Source organism: Pygoscelis adeliae, unplaced genomic scaffold (genome assembly GCF_000699105.1).
Source record: "Pygoscelis adeliae isolate BGI_AS28 unplaced genomic scaffold, ASM69910v1 Scaffold91, whole genome shotgun sequence".
NCBI classification, from domain to species: Eukaryota; Metazoa; Chordata; class Aves; order Sphenisciformes; family Spheniscidae; genus Pygoscelis; species Pygoscelis adeliae.
This window is the reverse complement of record NW_008824196.1, coordinates 3588183-3605740: the sequence shown is the minus strand read 5'-3', so window position 1 is coordinate 3605740 and position 17558 is coordinate 3588183. Positions and strand designations below refer to the sequence as shown.

Sequence of the window (17558 nt, the reverse complement as noted above, 5' to 3'; positions counted from 1 at the left end):
ACTAGGCGGGTCACCTGGTCATAGAAGGAGATCAGGTTGGTCAAGCAGGACCTGCCTTTCATGAACCCGTGCTGGCTGGGCCTGATCCCCTGGTTGTCCCGCACCTGCCTTGTGAGTGCCCTCAAGATGAACTGCTCCATAATCTTCCCTGGCACAGAGGTCAGGCTGACAGGCCTGTAAAGTACAGACGTTTCCTGTAAGGTGAGAAGATTTAGAATGGTAGTTGCTTTCTAGGCATTAGGCAAAGGAGGGTCTTTTTCAAAATACTGCTGTATTGATTGAATGACTCTTAGTTATGTAAAGGATCCAAATAAAATGTCTTGAGTAAAAAAGGTACCTTTTAATGGGATGACATGTTAATGCAGTAGTTTGCTGCTTAAATCTAGTCCCAAGTGTGTGTATTTTTCAGTATGACTTGATATTTTATTCAGGAGAGAAATTAACTGCAGTTGTAAAAGTTTATGTAGTATATTATAGACAACTTTATTATAATAACATTATAAGTTACTAAGCATGAAGTTTTAAAATACTTAATTTAGTGAGTTTGATTTAGGAAGTACAGGATTTTATTTGTTTAAAACTGTAGCCGGATCTTTCCTGCCTGTATTTGTGGGAAGCCACTTACATCATTAAGTCTCTTTACTATTTGATTAACCTTCTGAAAAGTTCACGTATTTGATGGAAGAGTTTCTACCTCTCTTTTGAGTGACTTACCAGAATCGCTGAGGACTAAAGCTTTGACGTGTTTTGCAGTTGCCATTTAAGTTCATTTCTGTAAATCAAATATTTGAGATGCAGTAATACTTGCTAACTTTTGTAAAGCAATTTGGCATCTGCAATAAAAATAAGTATATAGTTGTTAGTTGGATGGCGACAATGTCTTCACAAACAGTTGCAAAACTATCTAGGAGTATTTGGGATGGTATTTTACATAGTAATCCGAAAGATTTTAAAAGATTTTTTAAAAGATAATAAAGACGTGTTTCCAGTCAGTGAATTTTACTTGCTTTTTTTGTTATGCTTCATTTTAATAAAATGAACATTTGTTTCTGCTGAACTGCGGGGGAAAAAAGGTGGTTTTAATTTTTAGCCTAGGTTCATTACCAGAGCATGTCAATGGTCTTCAAGAATTAATTTTTTTCGTGCACTGACAAGATTCATATTCATCTTAGCTATGGGCCTAATCCAGTTATTAAAAGTTAGGTTGAGAATATTTGTATAATAACAATTACCTTAAACTTTTTTGTTCTTCATCGTCATATCTCTAAACTACACAGGCAAAATTGTAACTGAATATCTGGTTATTTTTTCTTTTTTTGTTTTTAATATTAGGCCACTGATATCTGTGATCCAAACCCTGTCATGATGCTTATTCTGTGTGTCTACCTACATGAAACTCTCCCTCACTACTTACCCAAGAAGACTATAGAATTTACAGGTGCGCTCCATGCAACTGTTGTTAAACAGGTACTGATACCATTGAATTTAGATTTGTACCATTACAAGGTTAAAACACTGTATGTATATATGCGTTTATATTATGTCTATAATACAACAAAGAATTAATGGGTTTCATGTCATTTGGCTGCTAAATATGGAAGATGGAAGCATGCATCTTCTCTTTCTCTTCAGGCTTGGGATCCTGATTTCTGCTGCTGTTTTTTCCCTATGCTTGTAAGCACATAAAAAATGTACAAATCTGAAAAATCTGAGATCAAAGATAGAGAGGAATAAGAGACTAACAGGCATAGGAGTCCAGTTTACACTGCAAGAAGAGTAGTCAGAAAAATTGAGGTTGGATAGATAGTCTGTGGGAAGTCTATACTCCTTAGGAAGAAAAATGATCTGCCTAGTTATTCGAGGTACTTTCTTATTTTGTGATATCCTTAGTTTGTATTTTGGAACTTAGCTGCAGAATACACCTTCTATACTCTACAAATTTAATAAAAATGGCTGATTTTGTTGTTGTTGTTGTGATAGGTGCGTCTGAAAAACCCAAGCAGTAAAACTTTGATGTACAGTGCTATTCTTGTAGGAAGAGATGCTGATGATTTCTCATTACCTAAAGGAAACACTGTCACAATTGCCCCTAAGTAAGTAATGATTTTTTTAGTGTTATTAATAAATCTAGCAGTATGGAAATACAAACTACTAATTTAATAGTGGTCGAACATTAGGTATGTGTTCAACTAGAAACAGGGCAAAATTAGTCAGTATAAAGCTCAGGCTTTTTCTCCTTAACCTAGAACAAATCCAGAGTAATTTATCAACGGGACACTTGCGGTTTAGCTCAATAGAGCTTTAAGAGCAGAATACAAGTCTTCAGATCATTAGATGAGTCATCTGTGTCCAATAATATTTTTGACCCAATGTATTGAAAGCTTTGATTTTCAGTTTGGATCTACTGTTCTTTTTTTTTTTTCCCCCCAACTAAATTTGAAATACCTCCTCTGAACTTGATTCACATTTTTTACATCAATGCATTGTGGAAGCATGAGCAGGTAAAAATTCTGTCTTCTAAGATCTCAGTTTTTGTTTCTTATTTTTAATTGAAGCATGGCTGGGAATTTAAGAGACCATGACACAGGTTTGATAATAGTGTTAGACTGCTGCTTTTTGCCCCCATCCTCCCTCCCCACCAAGATGGAAACTTGCAGCTGCAATGTAGTTATTTCTCTATCTTACATTTCTGAAAGCCATCTAAGGATTTTGGAGAGATTTAATTTTGGGAAAACATTAGGTTGTTAACTTTTTTGGTAGCAGAAATACTCATGGTATATCACCGTCTTTTTGTTCACTAAGTATGTTTTACTCTTTCTGTGCTATGTGACTTTATGACCAGATACAGGAATTTCACTAATCCCTGTTTAACTAGTGAAGACAAGAGGGATGTAGCAGTGACTCTGGCTGTCAGTTGAGTTTTTAAGTTTAGTCTGCAAGTCTATTTAAGATATTCCTTTGCAGATAAAATGGATTAGAGATTGTAAAAAGGAAAGCGAAGGTCAACATTTGTATGAAAATAACCTGTGAAGAAGAAAAATTTCAAATGTATATTGTCAAATTCAAGAAGACTCAACATAAATACAGTGCTCTTTAAGGATGATCAATATTTCAGTATTAAATGACATGCCTATTGTAAATAGATGCAGAAGGGACAACAAGTAATGCTGTGTTTTCAGCGAGCTGTGAGGCTGATTTGATTCCATTTTCTTTGCAATTACTTCAAATAAGGATTAACATAAAAACGCAATCCTTGAAAATATCGTGTGTTTCTCTGAAAGGTCAATACCATGTCTGTTTTTCACTTCACCTTTAAAAAACCCAAAAAACCAAGACACAAGTAAATGTACACAACCTTGTCATAGAGCTGCTTGGCGTTATATGTAGCAACAAACATTTGAAAAAATGCATAGAAATAAAAGCTTGTGGAAATGCCAGTCATCTACTGGAGACCTCTGCAGAGTTTGTCATAATGTAACCTTACTTGTAATCTCGGTCACTAAATGAAAAATAGGTTCTTTGTAATTAATGGCTTTCTTAATATTCTGATGGAAGTGTTTAAGAACTCAAGCATCAGTGGGATGGGTGGGAGTCTTGTAGGTGCTTTATATTAGATCATAATATCATAGGTGGGTTTGGAAGTGATACTAACATGAATAATAAACCAACACCTCTGTTTAATTGATTATGTGTAGGCTTATTGCTATTAGTGCTGATTGTTACTCGTTGTATAAACTCAAGAAAAATGGTAGAGGATTTGTAGGAGAGAATGTTCTGCTTTCTTTGGAAAGAATGCCTTCAGAGAAGCTCAGAAATGAGGTAGGCTTGTAACAGCCTTCTAGAAATAAAGAAATATATTTATGGCCTAAATAAAAAGTGAGGGAGAATTTTAGGTGTATTCAGTAAGAAATGTGATGTGAGTGTATTAGTAAAACTTAACGGAGTTATTTTTTGACAGGAATGTTAGCATCACTAACTATAACCTGTTCAGGAATAAAAGATGTAAAAATAGCTAGAAAGAGGCACTTCACATTGAAGTTATTTGTTCTACTTTTAGAAGTAAATAATCCATAAATATGGGATTGGAGGCAGATGAATCAATGTGTTAAAAATCACTAAAAATTAATATAGCCTATTTGCTATATCAGAGAACAGGAGTTCTAGTTTAAAAACAAGAGTTATACTTTAAAAAACTTTCTGAGTATCTGTAATGGTACGGACAGCTTAAGGTCAGATATCTCTGCATCCTTGTTCCCCTGAATTGAAACTGTTCCTTATGAATTTATTAATATTATATATAAATATGGATATGCCTTCACCACTAGTTCATCTTTCCCTGCAAGCTAACTTGATACTAGCCATCTTTTTCCCCCCACCGAAACAACAGGTACTTTAGATGAACTCTAAGTAGTTAAAAATTGCAGCTATTGCCTTGTGAAGGCCTGCTGCAGGGCTCCAGTCAAGTTGTAAAGCTTGCTTTGCGAAAGTTTCAGGGTAAAAGGTCAAGGGAAATATTAGCAGTTCAGAGAACATTCACTCATGAGAGTTCAGGCAATTACAGCTGAAAAGATGAACCATAGCGTTCATAGGGAGGCGAAAGAAACTGAAATTTGTCAGTCTTCTGATTGGAGAGCTGGAAGACTTTAAGTAAGACATGTCATGCATAGAGACTTGTCTCTAATTATCTGCCAAATATATATATTCCTATATTTAGAAGTAACTATAATTGGATTTAAGATGACTGTGGGTCATTATAATCACTAATGAGGAATAAGTGTGACTGACTAATCCTGTTGGACGTGCTGGGTGAGCATGCTTGGCATAGAGGATTCTGTAGATGAAGGCCCAGTCTGAAAGAACTGTGTTTACTTTCCAGCAGAGATGAACTGCAGGAAACTGATAAGCTAAGCAGATCAGGGAAAAATTTGAGCAGAAAGGCAAAGGGTAATCATATAATCATAGAATCATTAAGGTTGGAAAAGACCTCTAAGATCATCGAGTCCAACCGTCAACCCAACACCACCATGCCCACTAAACCATGTCCCCAAGCGCCTCATCTACACGTCTTTTAAATACTTCCAGGGATGGTGACTCAACCACTTCCCTGGGCAGCCTGTTCCAATGTTTAACCACTCCTTCAGTAAAGAAATTTTCCCTCATGTCCAATCTAAATCTTCCCTGGCGCAACTTGAGGCCATTTCCTCTCGTCCTATCGCTAATTACTTGGGAGAAGAGTCCGACACCCACCTCGCTACAGCCTCCTTTCAGGTAGTTGTAGAGCGCGATGAGGTCTCCCCTCAGCCTCCTTTTCTCCAGGCTAAACTACCCCAGTTCCCTCAGCCGCTCCTCAGAAGACTTGTTCTCCTAATGAACATTCTGTCTAATGAAGAGGAGTTACTTAAATATATTATGAAGCAATGATGCAGCATTAGATAGAGATGCCAACGATTTTAAACTAATAATAACAAAGTGACAGAAATATGTAATATATGTCTGTATTTTCAAAGAAGCATGACAATGTATACTGTGGTCCGCTACTAGCTGGAGAAACTCACGAATGGCTGTGGTGAGTTAAACTTGGCTGGCTGCCAGACACTCACCCAGACGCTCTCTTACTCCCTCTCCTCAACAGGATGGGGGAGAAAAAATTGCTAAAAAGGTTTGTGGGTTGAGATAGATGGGGAGACTGCTTCTCAGTGACCATCACAGGCAAAACAGACTTGACTTAGGGGAAATTGTTTTAATTAATTTTCAATTAAAATAGACTTTGTAGTAAGAAACAAAGATAGAAGTTAAAACATCACCTCATCTCTTCTCCACCTGCTTCTCCCAGATTCAATTTCAATTCTGTGTTCCAGAGTCCTCTACCTTCTCCCCCTGGCACCCTGAATGGCACAAGGAGTAATGGGGAGCAGGTGGCTGCAGTCACTTCATAACAGTTCCTCTCTGTTTCTCCTTCCACCTCATGCTTTTCTCCTGCTCCTGAGTCCTTCTGTGGGCTGCAGTCCTTCAGGAGAAATTTGCTCCAGCATGGGCTATCCACGGATCACAATTCCTTCAGGAAATATCCAACTGCTCTGGCATGGGGCCCTCCATGGACTATGTTGTGGGTATCTGTTCTGGTGTGGTCCTCTCCACATGCTGCAGGGAAATATCTGCTCTGGCAGCTGGAGCACCTCCTTTCCCTCTCCTTCTCTGATCTTGATGTTCCCACTGGTGTTTCTTACTCTTTTTCCTCACTCCTCTGCCTTTCTGATGTTTTTGCTCTTTCTTCAGTATGCTTTCACAGAGGTGCCACCAGCTTGGCTGATGGGCTCAGCTGTGTCCTGCGGTGGGTCCATTAAGGAGCCAGCTGGAACTGTCTGTGTCCTGCACAGGGGCAGCTCCTGGTCTCTTCTCACAGAGGCTGCCCCTTACAGCCCCCTGCTATCAAAACCTTGCCACCTACACCCAATATCTGTCAAGAATGAATATTTTATATCAGTTGGCTGAGATGAAACTGGCTTTAATCCTAAGCAGCTGAACATCAGGGAAATCTTCCGAAGACTATACTGTCGTTCTGCTCTGGCTTTTGGGATGCATCAGAACATTCTTAGTGTAGCTGAGTGTCAGATCTTGCATATAACGTAATTAATCTTTGATCTGAGATTCCCACTCTCTAGGGCACTGCACTGTGCTATATAGACTTGCAGTTCACAACAGTAATAGCATAAAGGTCTCTAAGCTCTCTTATGTGGTGCAGACATGCCTATAAGTTACTCAGTCTGGGTATCTTAACAAGAGAAATGATGATGACTCGATCAATATTTAAAAGTACCTTCCTGGGAAAGGAACCTGTTTAACTGCAAACAATATAGAACAAAACTTTTTATAAAAACAACAGCTTGAAGCTGGAGTTGTACAAATTCAACCTGGAAGTAGCGAAGGTGATTTGCTATTGAGGGGAAGAAACTCAACTGAATGACAAATTCTTTAACTGTAGGGGTTTTGCAAATCACGGAACATTGAAAATAATACAGGAAGTGACCTCAGAAAGTTATTTAATCCAGCCTTCTGCCTCAGACAGTATGGGGTGCTTTCTCAGAAAAATGCTTCTGCCAAATGGTAGTTATCAGAAGGAACTGAAGGATGATTGGGTCACACATAACAGCCTGCAATGTATAACTACTTCGGATTGTGTTATCTAGTGATTTCTGTTGGCCTTAAACTCTGCAAATTTGATCCCTCTAAACAACTTTTTATCTTTCTTTTCCTACACCAAAGTATAGCAAAAAAAAGAGAATTTGATTGCTTGCTTTTTTGAAAGATGGTACACGCTGAACTGATAAAGAAATTAAGAATTTTTGACCCCTACAGTTTATCAACTGAAGTGGGTGTGGACGGAGCTAGTTGTAGTAATATGAGAATGAACAAGATTATAGAACAATTCCATGAGCTGAATTTTCACTCACTTTACATTGACCACAACACAGATGAATAGAGAAAAAAACTAAGCAACTTTGTCTTTTCCCTGATGCTGGCTTTGCCACAGAAGGCAACAGTTCACAATTCAAATCAGATTTCTCTGCTGTTGCATGAGCCAGAGGGCAAAGATCAGGCAGAATGTTCCATACGCTCCATTTCCCTGTCATTCCTATTTGTGACAAGAGCAGAGTGGACTCCTTAAAACTTGATCCTTAAAGTGGCTTTGGGAGTGGATGTCTCAGGCAGTGTACTTTTCAGGGAGTCTGCAGTCCCAGGATGCATTTTCCAGGATGTTTTGAATGGCAGGGCAGCTTAGGAGCCTCAGACTCTGAGAGGCTTAGCAACTCTTCACTCAAAAATGGTAATGTCTGGGGGCTCTACAGCAGGAACACGAAAGCTGTAGGAGCCAGGTTTTCAGAACTTCCAGGATTTCATCATTGATTCTCAGAACTGAGATCCTGAGACTTCTGGCGTTAGGAGGAACTCGGGGCAATATCATATTCCTTTAACCTAGGTGTTTAGCCTAGAGATAATGCTGGGTTAATTCTATTACCTTTAGTCATCCTTTCTGCAGTTTGGTGAGCTTTTTTCAATTCTGCTATATCCTTTTTGGGGTAGAGAGGTGCAAACAATAATTAAGGCTTGAGCCCTTTGGATGTGATCTGGTGGCCTAATGGTGATGTATGTTGTTGTCTGTTCCTTTTCTAATTATTCCTAACACTTAATTTGCTTTACTGGATGTTTCCCAGCACTGTACTGATGTTTTCATGAAACTATCCATTGCAAATCCCAAGTTCTCAGTGGTGAGTTATAATGGCTTGGAGGCCATAATTTTATGCAAACACAGAACTGCTTTCCCTGTGTGCATCTCTTTAAATCTATGTACACTGAATTTCCTCATCATTTTGTTGTCTCATAAGGTCGTGCAATCTTTGCACTATCAATCTTTGTCCTTACAACCTGGAGCAACTTAGAACATCAGTAAACTTCCTTACTTTCCAGTTGTCACAGTCCCTTGAAGACTCCATTAATGGTATTCCTACATTATGTTTCTTTGCTTCTTTCCTTGCTTCTTTCCTGTCTGCTAGTTTCCTTGTAAATCTATAGTAAGGGACTTTGTTAGAAATAGAAGAATTAAATCACCCTTGATGATGTTCTTGTTGAACTCCTTTAATGAACATGGATTTATAAGGCGTACTTTTGCAGATGTTGACTCCTGCCAGTTAGATCTCATTTATGTAGATCTTGTTTTTAGTAGATATCTTTTATACTTATCCTATTCTTTTATTCTTTATAATTGTTTCTACTACATTGCATGGTAGAGGTTTGAGGCTTAAAGGTCTGTTATTCTCCTGATCTTCCCTAAATTTTTTTTAAAAGATATTGGTGTTCTATTTATCACCATCCAGTTCTCAGCTCCCAAGGTAGTTTTAAGTAAGAATGCTACATATATTTTTTTTATTTTTTTTTTTCCCTGGTCCATCATAAGAATGAGGTAAAGGACCTCCCAGAAAGTTTCCTTGACAGCAGCTATCATCCAGGGACAAATCCTGCCGCTACTCCCATCAAAATAGGTTTATAGAACTTCTGCCATCATTGTTATTGCTCAACTTACATGAAGAGATGTGTGCATTGAGTTCACTTGAAAAAATAGCTGTTATTATGAAAGTTGTGAACCAAATGTAAATTAACATGATTCCATTGAAGACATAGTATGCTAATTGCTATTACAAGTCCTCTACTTCACCACTTACTTGTGTAAGTATATATAGATACAATATGTAACAGGCATATTTCACATACCACTGTTAGTTGATTGCCTGTGCTTTAGAATTCCCAGTTGGCAGAAGACCAGTAAATCACACATAATTTCGCTCTGCCCTCTGTTTTAATTCTTTTCTGTCAGGCTGCACAGTTCCTGTTAATTGTTTAATGGGGAAGGCTGATTTGGGTTGGGGAGAGGCTTCCTTTTGACTTTAGTATCTGCTGTCTGTTCCAGAAAGACAACTAACAAATCTGCAGTTTATAAATATAACCTTTTCCTATATTTTAAGAATTCCTTTGAAGTATTATTTAAGTAATATCAGCTTGAGTAAATGAAGACATTTCAAGATTTTACTATAGATTATTTTCTTTCTGCCATCTCTTTCATACAGTTTGTCGGGGGTAAATTTTAAAATTTCTTTAACTATATAGAATGGCATTATAATGAAAGTATAAACCAGTCAACTGACTTTTTGGTATGTATTTTGAGATATTCTACTTGCAACTCCAAAAATATAGGTCTTTTTCTGTTTAGAGAAAGCACGCTCTGCTCTGGTCATACGTGGAGAAAGGCAGAATATGTTTAGATTCTACTGTTCTCTTGCGTTCAGAACAATCTTACACACTATAATTTTTCTGACCTTCATGCCATCTTAATACATTAATCTCAGAATCAGAGAGTGATTTTGAGAGCTTTAAAGTGCGAGCTTCAGCCACTAAACTTTTCTTATTTACCTTGCTCAGTTGCAGGACTAATGCAAATCAAGTCTAAACTTAACTCTTACCTAGTCTAAACTCTCATTCCATGTGGTCTCTCCTCCAGTTTTCATCAGAGAATTGAGCTGTTGCTTGTACAAGAGAACTTTGTTTTTTCCACCTCTTAATTACTCCGCTTTACTAATTATTCTGAAGGGTTTTTTTACTCATTTCTTTCTCAATCTTCAATGAGGATTTGATTAAGAACATCTAGATCTGCCTCACAACATGCATAAGAGGATGTCTGACTGTTTAACTCACAAAAACCTATTCAAATAGGGGAGCATAAACTAAATCAGTTGTTAACTTAGGGTAATATTATAAGGAAAGAGAACTTTCTGTGCTACTGTGTGTGGGAAGAAAAATTAAGCTATATGCTGAGGTCATAAAAAGCAATAAGGACTCAATATTGTTCTTTTTCTATCTATATAGTTCTTTTGTTAGAATGTTTTAAGGTGCTCTTAGGCAGAAGATTGAACTGCAACAAAGTATTTCAGAAAAAACAAATTACTTTCTTTTCTAGTCCCCATACCTTACAAAGACTCTAAAATGTGCTTCTGAAATGACGTTTCTGAGTCAATTCTGAGTCACATTTTTGTGCCTGTTTAAACTATTATTATTATTTTGCCTAGGAGACAAACAAATATAAATGTGGAATTCACTAGTCGTTTTCTGCGCCCTGCTGAAGCAGTGTTGCTACTGATCTCAAAGCATGTGGGTGGAATAAATGGTGCCACACTGACATTCTCTCTGAAATCTGAAGTCAAGCATATTGAGCCTGCTGTAAGTTTATGTTTGTATGATTAATATTGTCACAAAAATATTGCTCATCTGTACGTTGTATCAAACAAAAGTTAACTGAGGTAAGAATAGAAATGTGAGTTACCATCAGCATTAGCCTTTGACCTGTGAATTTTTAGGTTTCCAATATTAGCCTGTGTACATGCAGAGGAAAGCCTAGAGGAATATCTAGGTTATATATATATAAGCCTAAGGTTATAAATCACACTTAGATCCTGAATAAATTTAAAAATTTTGCACTGATTGCTCTGAAAATAAATCTGGAGACCTTTCAGCATATGAATGCTTTTGGAAATTCCATTGTGGAGGTGTTGATATGCCCCTTCAGCCTAATGATTTCAGTTGTCAGATGTAGATGGACAGCAAACTTCTGTTAGATGTTGCTAGGTTTATTTGTGCTTTTTAAATTTAGACAGCCTTTAGATTTAAGATATATCCCAGAAATAGTCAGAGCAGAGATAGGCATGTGTTCCATCATTTGTTATCAAACATTCATTGAGCAGATCTGGATAGATCCTATTCTAAACTTAGATGGTGTTTATGTGATTCTCTCCCCCCCCCCCCCCCCCCCCGACTCTCTTTTTTCCATAGCAGTAGACACTGATGTTAGAAAGGAAGATTGGGGAAGAGAAGAAAATAGAGGACATGGAAAGATAAGAAGGCAAAAAAATAGCTTGATTCTTGGCCCTGTGCTACTATTTTGAAGAGCATTTAAAATATGAAGTTTAATGCATGTTTAAAAAGAAATAGCCTTTAACCGTGCTTTGCTGGCAACGAAGTCTAGCATTTAAATTATGTTAATTTTGTAGTCACCAGTGGTCAAATACATGGTTCTATTCTTCTTTGTAATATTTTCCTATTTGTTTATGTATTATACATGAATGTAGTTTTGCAACTTTTTCATACTAATATAGTTTTTTGCTTTTTTTTAGGATATATTAAAATGCAAATCGCCATGTTATGAGCTGAAGAAAGTTATCCTAAACGTTACTAATCCCTTCAGAAATGATGGCATATTCAGGTAGACAATGCTGTAAATACAAATCTATAATGATCATGCTGTTTTATCAACTCTTTTCCATAATTTTCTTCTTCTCCTTAAAAATGTAAAACCTTGAGGTTAAATTATAGGGATTTACATTACCAAAATTGTTACAAGCACTATAAAGTGGAAGCTATCATAATGAATAAAGAAGATAAATAAGCCTTAATTGAATTCCATCTCAGTGTAAGCAATAAAGCTAGAGTTTTAATCAAATGGAGTTCATGAACCTTGCTTGTATTTTTGTGTTTGGCTGAGGTCCAGCAGAATTCCAAAGAGAAACAAACCATGTTAATTAATAGTTGGTTATTTTTTCCCCAATCTGCTTTACCCTGCTGTTTAAATTATGAAGCATGCGAAAGAAAAAAACATGCTTTTGCCTTGGGGCTCGCATCACTATCAGTTAATCTAAGTTTTCATTTATATTCATCAGAGATGTAACAACTGCAGAGTTATAAATGTTGCTTTCCTTAATACAAAAGAGAGTGCTGTGCCCCTTTGAAACCTGTTTATATGGTCCGACTCTACATTTTCTCTTTAGTCTATAGAGCTAAACATTGGTTCATGTCATTCATTTATTTACAAGAACCATTTTCCATAACATTTTTAGCTTGTTTTACTAATCTGTTTAATACACACGTTGCATAGGCTACAAATAAAATTTCTCTTTCATCCACAGAACAGGTTTGGTATAGACTCCTGTAACAGGATTGTTTTCACTGCTCCAGCTATGTGCTCTGGCATAAGCCTTCTATGTGGGAATTATATGAGTTTAGTTAGCTTCTGTCTTTTTTTTAAAGTCTGTGAGGTGGTCAGTGAGACTACCTGTAATCAGTTCTATGATGTGGATAAATCTCTTGGAAAGAATGGATTAAAGGCGATGAAGTAATTTAATTCCATTTATATCACTCAAAAGCTAGTTGACAACTACTTGAAGTAATTATCAGTTTGAGCAGCATTTGAACCAGTAATCTAAAATAAAAGATTCTTTGTATCATGTTTCCAGTGTTTTGAACCATCTAGTGTTCTGTCAGGGGGTGCATTGCTTAGTTGCAAATAACACTAGGAAATCCACTTGTGATACCAAGGAAGTAGCTCTTTTGCAGAAAACTGGGCTCCAAATCTTAAAACTAGGTGTATAATGTAGTACAATTTAAGAAAAGGACAAATGAAGAATATGAGCGCCTCTTTGACCTCATGTCAAATACATAGCAAATGTCAGATAGTTCCAAAAGCTGTAAATTCTGCACCCTAAACTAGTCATTGCCTAGCATTTGGCCGTTTGTTAGATGTTACCCATTCTATCAACTAAATAATGTACATAAAAGGAAAGAAGGTCAGAATCTTCTAGGAAAAACTAAAGTGAAGCAGTTGCTTGTGGTTTGTCAGGGAAAACCCAATTTACTCTATCTTAATAGATTCATTATTTACAAAAGCAAAATAAAATTACTTGAGCTCTTTTCTTCAAATGTAAATGACTCAATTATTCAATCATTTAATTTAGTACATATCATAGTATAAGTTACATTTCAGAAAATTATTTCCAGTTAAAGTATATATATGATTTGTCTTAATACTGAAATGGGCATTATTTTTCTGGTTTTCTTTTTTCTTTTTTTTTTTTTAATTTTTTGAAAAGAAAATTGAAATTGTTCTGCATGTTGTGACGTAGCTGTAGACCATCCCTACAGTTACAAATCTACCTATGGTATTGATGAGGTAGTAGTTTATGATATTTCCCAATAACCCTTGAATAAGTGTCTCAGGATTTTACATGCTTACATGAGCTTTAAAAATTACATGGCTTAAATTGTGCAAAATGTTTTAAGTTGTTAAATAAAGATGATTTAATAAATTATTAAATAACTAGTTTTTAAAAAATCTGTTTAAATCTTTTTTTAGCGTTCTTTTAAAGTATCCCCAATTGAAAATAATAAGCTTCTTTAACAAGCCTTCATTTAAAAGTTAGAATAACTGAGTTTTGTCTTCATTCTGCAAGTTAAAAATGTGGTGATTATGTCTACTTGCCATACTCCAGAGTCATTTTGCTGGAATCCACAAGTTACTTAATGCAGCCAGAGCAAGTATATCAAGCCAGGCAAGTAAAGCAAGAGCAAACATTCAGGTGAGTTTTAAATGGCAATTGCTAATTATAATATATTGAATTACACAATTCTATTAGTATGACATCTTTGTGTATAGCTGTGTGCATACCCATTGTAAAGAATTACAGGTTAGGACATGGAAATATTGTAGAATTATGTGACATTTTAAAAACACTTTACAGATAACTTACTCAAACAGTGGAGAAAAGATTAATACCATGTAAAAGATAAAAATGGGTGTAATATACCATTTGGAAGAAGTGTTAGAGAAACTAGGATTGAAAGGTGAACTATTGATGCTGGGATAGGGGCAACCGTGGTGACTTAGGTGACTGAAATGCTGAAAACTAGTTCCAGTTCCCTATAACAGGATTAGTTCTGATTCTTGGAATGAAGAAGGTAGAGATATTTGAAGATGCAACAGTAAGGTCAAGTTTTTATTTATAAATAGGCGGTCTATAGAATTCTAATTGTGGTGAAGTGTAAAATGTTACAGGTTCAGTAGGCTCCTGGAGATGCAAAAACAGAATAAGAGGTTATTAGTGTAGATATATTGATATAAGTTAATATAATTTTGTGTCTAGACATTATAGCTTAACTGACCACGAACAGGTTTTCTAACACAGGGAATCTGGAAGGAGAAGGAGAGTTCACAGTAAGCGTGGTAAAGGTAATAAAATGGCAAAGAATAAAAAACAGAGAGTAATTGGAATGGGAGTCAAGGAGAGATATAAACAAAGATCTATGCTTAAGACTTATAGTCTGAAAGAAGGTATTTCTGCCTTCACTGTCTTTAATTGTTAGACAGTGAGATAAATACCAATAAGTTTAGATGAACAGGCAGAAATCTTTGCGGGCATTGAAGAGGTGAGATGTAAATCAGAATCACTGATAGTCAAGGTTAAAAGAGAAAGAGAGAATCAAAAACGTTTGAGAACTAAAATTTGTGGCACTCTAAAGTGGCTCAGCATAGAGAAAGAACTACCACAAATATCTGAAATAATTTTTGGAACTTGCCAGATGCTAAGAATTGCACTGTTGTAATAATTGACAGTTTAATAACTATTTTTCAGTCATAGACTGAAAGTGTTAATTCCAAACCTTTTTGATGATAGATTTTGCATTCACATATTGGGTAATTTATTTATAGAGATCCATTTCTCTAGTCTTCTGTCACTTCAACCATGTTTTATAATTATTTATTCATAGAGCAGTATTTATAATCATCAGTTGGAATAATACAGTAGCTAAAAAAACCCCAACAGAAGTAAGAAGCCAGCCTACAGGAAAGATAACCAAAGCGTGACCAATCAGATTTCTTCTCATAGAGGCAGGATCTAGGTTTGAAAATACACCATCAGCAGCCTTCTCACAATACATGTGAAAAATACTCCAGCCCAGAAATACTATCAAGAAAGAATACTATAGCCACCAGAACACTATTACATAGGTGTTTTAGGTGGATGCGTTCAACGATACTGTCCCCCATTTGTATTCTGTGGGCTGCACTGATTGTCAGTGTCCTGTGCGCTTTGTGCGCTTACAGCTAAGCTACACTTATCAGGTGTGCTACAATAGGTGAACCTCCAGTGATTAATGATTGTTGTTTTGAAATGTGCAGCCAACATCAGCACAATGATTTTTGTCCAAAAGCTGCAGATATGTTTAGCAAGGCCTGTATCCAAGGGGAAATAGCCATGTCTGTTTCATGTAATGCGTGCTAGAAAAAGTCTAGCTGTAACTTCCAGTTACTCTGATAAGATCTCCAAACTCTCAGCCTACTAAACAAATGTTGGACTGCTTTGTTTGGACTTTACTTCTGTTCATATTTTTTGCCAAAAAGACACTTGGTCTTTTCTGAATGTAATTCAAAATGTGATGTAATAAAGAATTAATGTTCATATCTTCTATGCTATCAATTCTGATGGGAGAGATAGATAACATTTAGAACTCAAATGCCATTAGCATATTGCAGAGTAAAGGGCTCCATCTTCAATTTAAGCAAGAGAAGAAATAAGCTGGAAAACTGTATAACTCTTATTAAAAATTCTCTTAGGACAAAACAGTGATTTTTCTAAAACTACTGTCTATTGCCTCTTACTAAGACAGAAAAAATAATACAGCCACTCTGGTAACTCCATCAATGTCTACAGATTTTACTAGTGTATTGTACTTAGAGGTATCAGAAGCTGTTGAAATAGAAAAGGATTTTTCATCATCCTGCATATTTCAGCTTAATTTATCCCTAGGAAATAAATCAGTCTAAAAAGTGTAATTTTAGTCATGCATCCAGGCCTCACTCTTACTGACATTTATTTGAGGGCATCTTAAGTCTTTAGAAATCTCCAGTATTGATTTTCTATAGTTTTAGATGTTTCTGTTACCTGTGATAATAGAAGCCACTCTTTTTAAGGAGATCTTTTTCTTGAATGGAACATAACAAACTTCTGAAATTGTGTTAAAAAATTAGTATGTGTGCAATTCATAACTGACCAGTAAGAAGGTTATACCTGCAATCATTTTTATTCTTTTGATAAATCCAGAAAAGGCCTTCTACAAAATGGGGGCCCATTGTTCTAAGTGCTCCATAAGCATAAATCGACTGTGAAATCAGTGCTTATACTCTAGGTAATTGTGTTTACATGATTGATGACATTTGCATGCTTCATTCCTAGCAACTTAATTATCCGTGCAGGTCCAAGTGGGTCTCCTCAGTCTCATAGTTCCTTCTGTGTTCTCATACTATGCCCCCAGGTGTGTCAGACATACCACTTTAAACCTCACTGTAACAAGCTTTACCTGGCTGGTAGCCCTCTTACCTACCACCTTTCCCTCTGGCAATATCACAGGCACCCAAAATGGTGTCATTCATACCAAAGAGGAGACCAACCCTTTAGTCATTGTGGCAGGGGCTCATCTCATACTGTGACTGGAAAGATATCCCGTTCTGAAGCTAGAGCCTAGACAAACTGTATCCTCACTGGGACACAGTGCTGTCTAAGCTAAAAAATCCAACAGTAGTCCATGTCTGCGGCAGGGTGTCATTCAGTGGTTGCAGGCAAGACCTCTTTGTCTGTGGGGAGCTGAATGATGTTTGGTGAGAAGGATAATGTTTTTTCTTTCATCCAGTTGGCATGGTTTTTCTTTTAAGTATACTGTGATACATGTGCCTGGATTTTTTTCAAGTTATGCACTTTTCTATGCTTTTCTAAGCCCTTGACACTTCAGTTATTATCCTTGGCCTATATCTGTGTGCCAGCATGGTCTACTCCCTGTGGGAGAAGGAGAAACCAGGTGGAGAGATGCATGCCACATGGCCCAGGAATTCTAATGTAAAACTACCCATAAATAGTTTTCAAGCATGTTGGTATTTTGACTGATGTCCATTAAAAAAGAAAGTATTGAATGACAGTAAACTTTCAAGGTTACATTTAATAGTTAACTTTTGCTTCATAGATTTCCTTCTGTAAAGCTAGGAAGTGGTAAGGTATACTAATGATTCGCTAATAGTCCTATTCTAAGACCATAACAAAGCAGTTTAGAGTATGCATTACAGTGTCCATGAGTCATAAGGATGGCTCATGATTGCACAGACTGATTTGCAAAAAAAGCTGTGAATGTGGATA

At 36.5% G+C, this 17558-nt stretch overlaps 1 protein-coding gene across 1 annotated transcript in view; it reads left to right on the top strand.

Moving 5' to 3' along the window:
* CHDC2 (calponin homology domain containing 2) overlaps positions 1-17558 on the top strand; it is a 128549-nt gene that overhangs the window by 83592 nt on the left and 27399 nt on the right. Inside the window, exons 10-13 of the mRNA XM_009334788.1 lie at positions 1333-1467; positions 1981-2093; positions 10617-10767; positions 11718-11806. Of these exons, the coding sequence (XP_009333063.1) occupies positions 1333-1467; positions 1981-2093; positions 10617-10767; positions 11718-11806 (488 nt within the window). The remainder of the gene's footprint in view (positions 1-1332; positions 1468-1980; positions 2094-10616; positions 10768-11717; positions 11807-17558) is intronic.